This window comes from Astyanax mexicanus, chromosome 1 (assembly GCF_023375975.1).
Source record: "Astyanax mexicanus isolate ESR-SI-001 chromosome 1, AstMex3_surface, whole genome shotgun sequence".
NCBI classification, from domain to species: domain Eukaryota; kingdom Metazoa; phylum Chordata; class Actinopteri; order Characiformes; family Acestrorhamphidae; genus Astyanax; species Astyanax mexicanus.
Genome location: NC_064408.1, coordinates 45,476,547 through 45,487,442, shown reverse-complemented (window position 1 = coordinate 45,487,442; position 10,896 = coordinate 45,476,547). Strand labels below are relative to the sequence as shown.

General features: G+C 36.9%; 2 protein-coding genes across 2 annotated transcripts in view; one reads left to right on the top strand and one right to left on the bottom strand.

The window, feature by feature from the left end:
* Window positions 1-1,048: 1,048 nt before the first annotated feature.
* On the bottom strand, window positions 1,049-7,242 carry c1h1orf198 (chromosome 1 C1orf198 homolog). The gene is made up of 4 exons (XM_007229960.4): window positions 6,901-7,242; window positions 6,437-6,487; window positions 4,754-5,341; window positions 1,049-3,669 (listed from the first exon to the last, which is right to left on the bottom strand). Exons 1-4 carry the CDS (start codon window positions 7,210-7,212, stop codon window positions 3,613-3,615), a joined length of 1,008 nt encoding a protein of 335 aa, XP_007230022.3. The 5' UTR covers window positions 7,213-7,242; the 3' UTR covers window positions 1,049-3,612.
* A 2,917-nt stretch (window positions 7,243-10,159) lies between these two features.
* The window catches only part of rps6kc1 (ribosomal protein S6 kinase polypeptide 1), a 59,729-nt gene continuing 58,992 nt past the window's right edge, over window positions 10,160-10,896 (top strand). Inside the window, exon 1 of the mRNA XM_007229959.4 lies at window positions 10,160-10,350. Coding sequence (XP_007230021.3) covers window positions 10,249-10,350 — 102 coding nt within the window. The 5' untranslated portion in view covers window positions 10,160-10,248. The remainder of the gene's footprint in view (window positions 10,351-10,896) is intronic.

Genomic DNA, 10,896 nt, shown 5'->3' with positions numbered 1-10,896 from the left:
TATTCAAATAAATACTTTTTTCACACTACAAGCTAGAAATCACTATATGTTCTTTGAAACTGCTCATTGTAGACATTTGCTCATGACACTGCAATTGTGGGTTTCTTACCAGGTGATGAAACTTGCAGCAGTACAGACAAGGTAGACCAGTTCTATACTTAGTGAAATGAAATCTACCAGCATTTAATTAAAAAAAGAATATATAATATGAAATATGTATTTTTTTTTTAATTGCAGCGCTTTCTCTGACTCTCGTCATTGGTCTGTCACTCTCTCTCGCTCCTCCAGCCCTCCGCGCTGCTATGTGGCGTTGCTATTGCGCGCACACAATGTCAAAACCATTTCTGTCTGGTGATACATGATGTAAGCGGCACCAGCGAGAATAAATACGTTCATTTACAGTGATGTCTGCCGTTCATGACACATAATGTGAACTAATTCACGTTCAAGTTCTTTATGAAAAAATGTGTTGCGTTTAGTTCAGCGTTCACGAAAAAATGAGCATGTTCAATGAACGCGTTCTTTTGAACTCGTTCACGCACAACACTGAAGATAATCTAATATATAAATACAAAATACAAATAAGTGCAGAAAATGTTTTTTAGCTTGCACAAGTTTGATTAAATTTGGGAATTGTTTTAAATAAGTGATTTGTTTTCATTTTCACACTCTTGTGTCAGGTGCAAAATTTATTTACTTATTTTTCTGGTTTTAATTTTTTTTCCACTTTTTGACTTTAATCAAACTCAGGCTCTTGCTGCTTTATTCAAAAAGACAATTTGCACATTTTTATTTCCCATGAAAAGACTACTTAAAGTTCAAATCTGTTCATTATTTATTTGACCTTATGGATACACAGAGCACCTTATTTAATGTCATGGCATCTATCAGTTAAAAAAAGTAGAGTTTTTATTTGTTTATTATTTATTTTTATTATTTATTTTAATGTAAAGTTGTAAACAATACTAATATCACTAAAATATCAGAGGTCTTCATTGGCCCCTAAAGGATAAAAAAAGGCTAAAAAAAAGATAACTGGACTCGTAAATTGAGGTACCCAATATTTATTATCTTTTTGCATTAACAATATCAGAATGCAGGAATACCAGCTCTAACACATGGTTTATTTCATGTGTACAAGTGTTTTGCCTCGTCCACAAGCCTCAACAACACTTTCCTCATCCTTGCCTGCTTTGCCAGATGCCCAGCGCAAGCAAAAATCTCTGATTTTTCAGATCTGCTGTGCTTAGTCCCAGTTCCTGCCCACCCCATTTCTCTAGGACACCTCAGTAAGCTTATCAAAACTATCCTAGGCCGAGTCAGGTGTGTCAGAGCGGAAAATCCACAAAAACGTGCTGAGTGTGCGGTCCTGGGATTAAAAACAGCTGCTTTAGTTTGTATTGCTTGAATCCAAATTGTTTTCCTTCAATATCTGACCAGATGTTTGCTGAAAAGGCTTTTCACCATGAACACTAACAGATAAAATCAGCAAAAAAGTAAGGTATGGAACATATATTTTACAATATGACAGCTGAGGTGTTATATAACATATTTAATAATTATTGGTGAAATTATATCTGGACAGTTTAATTTTTTGTTGATGATTGTGACATCCAGTACCTGTTAGCCTAGCATGTCTTTTCTTAACTTGAGAAACAAATTTTAGGTACCAAACATGTCTTGTGTAATCTACTACATCTGGTGATCAATCACAATTAACTGACATTTCACCAAAGTATTTCTTTTGTTTTAACCTGCCAAGGCATAATCAACAGTTAGTTTAATGTTACAGACTAAATTGAAGTGAATGGAATTTTATATCCCATTGTTTACACAGAGAAAACCGGGTGTTTGGAAAAGAAACATGCCGGAATAAGTAGAATAATAAGCATTTATCAAAATGCATCTGGCCCTCAAAAAAAAAAAAAAAAGCCCAAGTTTTAAATGTACCAGTAACAATATGATGAATCTAATTCTGGAGCTACAGCTCAGGCCACAAACAGCAATCAACACACAGACTAAACCTTCAGGCACAGCCTGTTATTTTACTGTACACATGCAACTTTTAATACATCTGGTCCTTGCTCAGTCTTTCTCCTGCCAAGATAAGGAAACATATCGTTTTAGAGGATTTGGGACGAGGCCTCATAAATACAAATCTGAACAAAAAAAAAAAAGAGTCAAGAGCGCAATACATGATCATAAACAAAAAACAACAAACAAACGAATGAAAGACAGGTTGTGTATAAAAAGTCTACAAAATTGACATATGCTTGTAGTGTAAAATGCATCACTTTAAAACCATGCTAGTGTACATCCATATCTGCTCTCTAAAGCATTGCAGCACTAGTACTGAGGTCTAAATAACAAAGAGAAAGAAGGAAACGCCAGGCAGTGAGGCAGAGCTACAAGGCAGACTGCTCAGTAAAGAGAAGAAACAAACAAGAAACACTCAAAGGAATACCACATCTAAAAATGCTCACACGCTAACAAGGCAAACCAGCCATTTCTTTATCCTTGCATAAATCCTGCAATGCTTTCGAACTAGCACTTTTGGGTAAAGTATCGCTTCATCACCTTCCACATAGACCCCTTTCAGGGTCTTATCCAGTTCACATGGAGATCGAATGGTAGCTGTACATATTATTGCCCTATTACTCACACATTCATCCATGTTCATTCATTTAACAACATGAAAGAAAAGGTTTAGCATAGGGCTGCACGATATATAATTGGTTAATTACTGACTGATATCTGATGGACTAAATACATTTTCAAATTGATGCACCTTTCATCCTATTTATTAAAATAATATTTTTAACACACTGAAAGAAATACTACACTCTTAATATGCAGCAATATAATCGCAATATTAGATTTTATCCATATCGTGCAGTCCTAGTGTATAGTAAGTGTGTATGAACAGGAATTGAGCTAAGAAAGAGTGAATAACTGTATCTGCGTCCAAAACCGTGCCCTATTCACTATATAGTGCACTACATAAAAAAAAATCCATTTTAAAACCCGATAGAAAATCTAGTGCCAAATTTTCTGTGCACTGTAACAACACATGTTGTGTTTCAACATAAACTGAACCTGAACATGAAAAGCAACTGAAATGCTGTATAAATGTTTCAATCAGAGCCTTTTGGATTGTTTCATGTAGGGAATAGTGAATAAAGCAGAGTATCAGACACAGTTGGTATTTTAAAGCTACAATCAGTAAGATTCAGGAATACATTCCTTCATTTGAGTATTAGAGTTCACTATAATCAAAATCTGAAATAAGTTGAAAACGTTAGAGTTGAACAATGGGGGAAAATTAAATAGAGAATGAATTTAGATGTCTTCCACTGATTAACATCTTAATTTTTTGGATGCTGTCAACTTATTTAGAATGCTGTCAAAGTATTTTCACCGCCATGCCCTATTTCAATAACGCACAGTAAGAATTGAGGATCGATAGGTAAAAACATAGTTCAGTATACATAACAGACTGACTGTAGCTTTAATTAGAATCTATAAATAATGAGGAACTGCTCTGTAGTGTGAGAAGGTTGTAGGTCCGTTATCTCAGGAATGGATCCACTGCTCCACGTGTGTGTTTAAGTGTTACCAGTTGTCCAAGAAGTCAAAGCCAGTCTTCAGGATAGAGCTACTTGTATTAAACTGTGTTAGAGAAGAATAAAACAGAAAAATGAGAATTAATCATTTTTAAACAAGTAAAAGCTTTTCACACACTGGCCTCAAATCATAAACATCTCAAACAAAATTGCTTATGTGATTTCGGACTCTATCTACATAGTCAAAACACATAATCGTAATCGTTTTCTTTTTTTTGTTTGGGTTAACCTTCAACTAGAGCTGGGTATCATTTTTAAAAAATTTATGTCGGTACAATACTTTGATTTCGTTACTGATACCCAAAATCATTTTCTAAATTGTAACCAAGAAATACAAAAAATTATAATTATTCTCACAAAACATACTTATTTAACAGCCAACATGAGTAATCTTATTCTCACCCTGTCTCCCTGAGACTACATCTTTTTGGATCTTGTTGGAACGAACAGTGAGCATGTTTGTGACATTTCAAAACATTTCAGTTTTAAAAGTTCTTTTTAAAAGATATTAGCATTACACTGACAAAATCTAATTAAATTATATTAGTGGTGTCAATCACTTAAAAATGAATTATAATAGTGTTTTTTTTTTAAGTGCTAGTACCCTGTATTTTTGAGATGGTGGTTTGGTTAGGCAGACTATAGCTCTTTTAACTCTAGTCTAATGTCTCAGGAGAGACAGGGGGGGGTGATGGACAGCATGAATGAGAGAGAGGTAGAGACAGCGCGAGCGAAAGAGGGAACATTTTATACCCAGCCCTACTTATAACTCTTAATGATATTATATAACGCATCTCTTTGTGTGTGACAGAAAGAGAGACGACAAGAGATCCAGAGAACAAACAAATAAATCAATAGATAAGAAGGACAAAAAAAATACATAGGTAAAGTAAAGTGAAGAAAAACACTGGAATTCTAAGACACTTGCAAGTAGAAGACAAAAAAGGGATAGAAATAGAAAACAAAACAGTGGGAGAAAGAGTAAAAAAAAAAAAAAAAAAAAAAAAAAAAAGGTAATACATACATGAAAACAGGGAGAAAGAGAGGGACAGTAAAAAGAGATAATAAAGAAAATAAAGAGTCAAAATTATAGAGTTAGAAGGTAAAAGAAATAAACACATGGCCCTCACTTGTGAGAAGGTAGGGCTGGCAGCTGGTGTCGTGTTTTCTGTTCTCTCTGGCTGTTTAGCTGGAATGGGGTGAGGCTGAGTCTTGGTGGTTAATCCTGGGCTAAACACATCATCCAGCGGGCTGTTGGCAGCGGGCAGCGTGCTCTGGGATCTCTCCCAGCCTCCAGATGGCGCCGGAGGGAGGAGGACAGGGGCAGGGGCGACATTCAGGGCTGCAGGGGTGACGCTGATGGGTGCAGGTGGAGGTGGGGGAGGTGCCGGAGGTTTAGGGGCCCTCTGCTTTGCGGGTCGAGGGACTTGAGGGACCTGAGGAACCTGTGGAGCCTGATGCTCCTCCCCGCCGGCGTCCGACCGCAGGTACGAAGGCAGCGGCTTTTCTCCTTTCTCCAGAGACTTTATCTGACTAGGGGTCAGAGACTGGAAATCTGCCTTTTCTCCCTCCAGCCTGGAACGTTCAGCACTGATTTTCCAGAACGAGGACTCCTCCTCCCGCCGGCTGCTTTGGGATGTCTTGGGTTTGGATTCGGGCACAGAGGACGAGAGGACTGTCTCTGGAGCTCCAGAGATTACACTAAAATCCAGCTGACTCTGTGTGCAAAAAGAAACGCATGAGATTACCACAAGTGTATTGGTTAGACTGGCTATTTTACGGCAGTTCCTAAAGATCAATTTGATTGGCTGAGGCACATTTAGATCTACCATGAAATATTCAGACATATTTGGAACCAGTAACTATTTGGACATGATGAGTTTCTTTGATTTTAAGGAAATTGATAACCTCTGGAATCTAATCAAGAGGACGATGGATGATCACAAGCCATCAAACCAAGCTGAACTGCTTGAATTTTTGCACCAGGAGTGGCATAAAGTTATCCAAAAGCAGTGTGTAAGACTGGTGGAGGAGAACATGCCAAGATGCATGAAAACTGTGATTAAAAAACATGGTTATTCCACCATATATTGATTTCTGAACTTTACAAATATGATCTTGTTTTCTTTGCATTATTTAAGGTCTAAAAGCTCTGCAGCTTTTTTGTTATTTTAGTGATTTCTTATTTTCTGCAAATAAATGCTCTAAATGACAAAATTTTATTTGGAATTTGGGGAAAATGTTTTCTGTAGTTTATAGAATAAAACATCAATATTGCTATAAATAAAGAAACTGAAGTGGTCCCTTATTTTTAGCCTAATATTTACTGTGAAGTTTGTGAAGGATATGTCTATAAACATAAAATAAATAATTACATCACATTATTTATTCATTTATTTTGTTACATTATTGTTATTTTATACAAAATCAGAGCATTGGCAACTGCTGAATACAAAATAGACAAAAGTTACAGATTTTTACTGCATGTTTGAAACTGTTGTTTTGTTTGGATCTGATTTTTTCATTTTGCTGACCAGACAATCAAAAAATCACTCTGTGTACAATCTACTGATACATATGCCAAAAATGTGGGTTGACAGTCTGGACACAGTCTGTCAATCATTCTTAGTCAAAACAAAGTTTAACCACTGTACCTCAGTTTTTTTTACAGTAAATAGTTTGGAATGAAGCATTGTGACACTATGTTAGTCTGTGTCTATACTGACAAATGACAAAACCCTGCTGTTTTTCTTAATTCACTGGAACAGCCATGTAGGCCAAATGCTTATATTTAGCAGCGGTGTCCCACATACTTTGGTCTCCCAGGAGAAGGGTGCTGAGTGCTCGTCCTGCCAAGTTAAATCCTTTAAAGAGAAGAAAAGGAGGATGTTAGGAGCTGCCATTACATTAAATACAATTTTAGAAACAGAAACAGAGTTACACCCATAGCACTACATCACAGACTGGGTCTGGTCCAGTAAAGTTTCTGTGGTAGCTCGCTGGACTGGCCTAACTTTAGAAATGATATGACACACTGAAGAGGTGAAAAACAACGACATTAGTTAAGAATATAGAGAAAATATGAGCTCAGTCTGTGTATATAGACTCTGTAGAGCTGTTAGTGTGGGAAAGTGACAGAAACCATCACTGCTTCTATAATTAATTAAAGCTTTAGGTTATCTAATAGCTAGCTCAGGCTAACAACACAAACAGAGTATAAACAGATCAGATCTACAGAAAGAGCTCAGAACACTGTCTGTCTGTCTGTCTGTCTGACCTCCTCTCCGAAGTGTACGATCTTCTGTCCGGTCTGGATCAGCAGTTTGGGGTAGCAGATCACCTCCTCCCGGTCCAGTCGGTGCATGGCGTACCGGGCGCGGACCTTAGGGTCCATCATGCCGTCGTCTATGGCCGTGTCCTGCTCGGCCGGGCTCATGTCCTCCCAGGCCGGCCCGAACTGCTCCTTGATCTTCTCCCGCTCCTGCATGATCTTCCGGGCCATGGAGTTGATGGAGGAGAAATACTCGAACTTCTTCGCCTCCATCACGGGCCCGTCCACCCCGCAGCCTGCCAGCGCCGTGGCCGCCATTTTGTGAACAGCTGGATGTGGGAAAACAAACGAAGCGGTGACGGAGGAGCTGCCGCGGTCCCGTGTCAGGAGGGGCGCGCTCCAACACGGAGAGCTGTGCACTAACTAGGAGGCATATCGAGTGCACTAGTACCCGAGACCTCAGTTAACCCCCTTAACAGGACAGCATCTTTGACAGTTTTCTGCCTGATATTACACACCTAAATCTTGAAGATTTCTTTTCAAGTGTAAATCTGGGCTGATGCACTTACTGTTCACACACACACACTTGACTTCTCCCACCAACCACAAAGCAGAACAGATATTTACACAAATAAACAAAACATTATTTTTCCTTTTACTGTTGTAGTATTATGATTTTAACTGCAACATTACATTATATAATTTTAAAACTATTAAAACCTTTTACCTATTTAGTATATATTATAAGCTTACACAAGCATTACATAAAAAGGTTTCATGTTTGATAACACACGTTCCTACAAAGTCTAATTGTAATTGTAATATAAATTATTTTAAAAATATTTACGTAAATCTGCAACTTTAAAAATGTAATGAATAACAATCATAAAATTGGCTCTGTCCTAAACTTTATTTTAAAATCAGTATTTCCCTGAATACAACTCAAACATGTCCCCCAAACCTTTCATTTCGTTATGTTTTTACGTCTATATTTTCAAACATGCAGAATTTGATTCCTTGTTTTGATTCCTGTTGCTGATCTGAATTCTTTTTTTTTCTCCCAAATGATTTTTATTGATGACTTCAAGGAAAAAGCAGACCAGCATACAGTCAAAATATTTGTTCATCCATTTTCATATTTAACAAAGAATATACATTTAACACACAACAAAATGGTAAAACTTTAAAATAGAAGCTAAAAGAAGGAAAGTCTAGAAGTAAATTCCAAAAAGAAAATAGTAAACAAAAAAACATAAAAAAATAATAATAAAAAAATAATAAAAGAAAATAAAAGAAAAAGAAAGAAAAAAGAATTAACCCTCCTCCCCCTCAATTGTTAGCTCAGTAAGAGTCGATCTGAAATAATTAAGTGGAGTAGAGATATGACCATATTTGGTGTTCTATGTCTAAGAAATTTGAATGGCCATAAATGCCCATAAATGAGAGAAATTTTGTGTTTCTAGTTTGTTGTTTTAGTACATTAAGCCACATTATGCCTATGGCCAAAATATCATGAAATGTCTTCATTTTGGTTGGTACAAAATAATTTTAATTTTGATGTGAACAGAACAGCCACCACATTTAGTGTACATAATCACACTCTGATAAAGCTGGATGATACATTTTGCTGCTCATGATTCAGTTTAACAGTACAGTTGGGTCAGTGTTCTATAAGGTGTGATTGATATCCTTGATAGGCATATTGTCTTTAAACCAAGGACATGTATCATGATACAATACAATCATTGTATATTGTCCAGCTCTAATTAAGCCTTTTACTTATTATAGGCTTCAGTGGTTCTCAAGCTTGGCTGGCTTTTTTTTAGTGTTTTCCTGCTGTAACGCACCCAGTTTGCCAATTATTTTACGTAAACAATAATAACCTGTGGGGAAGTGCTTCTCCAGAACCAGGATTGAGAAGCTCACAGCAGCTAATGCTCACTTTGTATTTATATCTGCCTTTTACAAGTTCTAAAATAATACAAGCTACACTGCCCAACATGACCAGACTGAAAGTGGTTTTCACCTCTTTGAATACTTTAATGATAATCTTTAAAGAAGAATTTTAACTATAAAGATGTAACATCAGTTAAATATCCCAACCTTCATATTTTTTATTTTTCAAGGACTGAGTGCACTTTCTGCATGTGTACAATTAATATTAATTAATAATATTAATTTCATAACCAGATTGTGGTAAAATATCACAGTAATTACAGTAACCATTTTAGAAAATCAAAATGTGAACATTGTTTTTACCCTTGCCATGACAGGGTAAAGGCATTCATGACTGAAAATGAACAGAAAAAAAAAAATAAAGTAATTAAGGTCAGTATAAGGTTTATCAATTTAATTGTCTGACCATTTAAAGAAAATAACCATTTGGTAATATATGGGTTTTCCAAAAATGGGGTTTTGTCAATTTTTCAAATTTTCTTTTTTTATTTCTGCACATCACATTATAATTTTTGGATTAATTAAAAAATATATATAATCCTGTCATCATTTTCAGAATTTTCTATCTAAAAGTAAGTTGCATTATACCATCAGATTTTTGTTACAAAAATTCTAATTCACTAATTCTGTTAGTGAAAGGCAGACATGAAAAAACTAAAGACTGGAAAATCCATAGACTGTATATAGCTGGACAGAGCATCGTCTCTTAAAAGTGAAGCCACCACAGGTCGGGCGCCCCCTGCTGTTCGGTTGCAGAAAGCTGTGTAACCCCACCCATCCCCATAGGTTTCAATGGCAAAACAGACAACTTTCTGTTACGTTTTTTTTCTAATATACTGTAATTCTACCTCCATTATTTAAATGTAACAGCTACTTACATTTAATCGGCAACATGGCGGAAGATTTTGGCTTCATTTTCATAGAATGAATGGGAACGGCGACACGGAGTCCATCTTTTTTACAGTCTCTGGGAAAAACAGATCAATTTCTTCTTCAAGAAAATATATGAAAACATTAAATAATAAAATGTAATACACCAATTTCTATGTTCAAATTTAGCCTGAAACGGTCAGAAATATTAAACTGATAAACGTTACTGACCGAATTAAGGTAGGGAAATATTGTGTCTGTGTTGTCTTATAAATATAAATAGTCATATTTTCGAATGTTCTGAAGGCCAGAAGGCACAGTATTATGATAATTACTCTTAACTACACCAGCGTACCGTGCTTTTATTCACAGTAACCAGTGAGAAGAGGCGGTTGAGAGAGGACTTTTATTTTGAAATGCGCTGCGCTCATTCTCCGCTGGGTGTTGTGAGGGCTGAGCTACAGTAAATGACAGGGTGTAGCTTGCTGTTTAGCTAGCTGTGGAGCTAGTGGCGATGCCTCAATCAGAATGATATCGCAGAGGGAAAGAGGGGAACTCGCTCGATTCTACACTGTTACAGACCCCAAGAAGCACAGGAAGGGCTACACGGTGTATAAAGTCACAGCCAGGGTGAGTGTCAGTGCGCGGATCTGACTGTAAACACAGGACTGAGCGAGCCCGGGTCACACTGTGACTGACTGTGGGTTAATAACGCCCGCGGTAGAGTGAGAACCTAACGTACACTCACTGACAGAGATTTGGATTACTGTGATTTTTATGGCTTCGTTAAAACAGCTCACCACAGGCTATTGTATCAGTCAGGTGACAGAGGTGTCTTTCAGCGCGTTGTTTACAGTGAATGAGAGATGTCAGAGTGAAAAACGCCACTCAGCTCAGCTGTGTTAGCATTAGCTTTAGCATTAGCTGTAGCTCTGCTCCCCCAGTGTCAGAGCGGCTCATTCAGTCACTGTTTACTCTTCACACAGCCTTCTGGAAACTTTCATTTCAGCGTTCCGCCTTTAAAACAGCCCTTATTTAATAAAACTTCAGTCATTTCATCAGTAACAGCTCCACCTGTCACAACTACTGTTTTTATTGGGCGATTTGTGGTCCCAGAAATAACACATTTTAAGCAACATTATTGTTATTTTAGACCATTGTGTGTGTCGTGGATAT

Coding starts and splice junctions, on each gene's coding strand:
- c1h1orf198 (XM_007229960.4), bottom strand. CDS start 7,212: ATGGCGGCCACGGCGCTGGCAGGCTGCGGGGTGGACGGGCCCGTGATG. Junction 6,488..6,900: donor TCGTACACTTCGGAGAGGAG/GTCAGACAGACA, acceptor TTCTCTTTAAAG/GATTTAACTTGGCAGGACGA. Junction 5,342..6,436: donor CCTTCTCCTGGGAGACCAAA/GTATGTGGGACA, acceptor TTTTGCACACAG/AGTCAGCTGGATTTTAGTGT.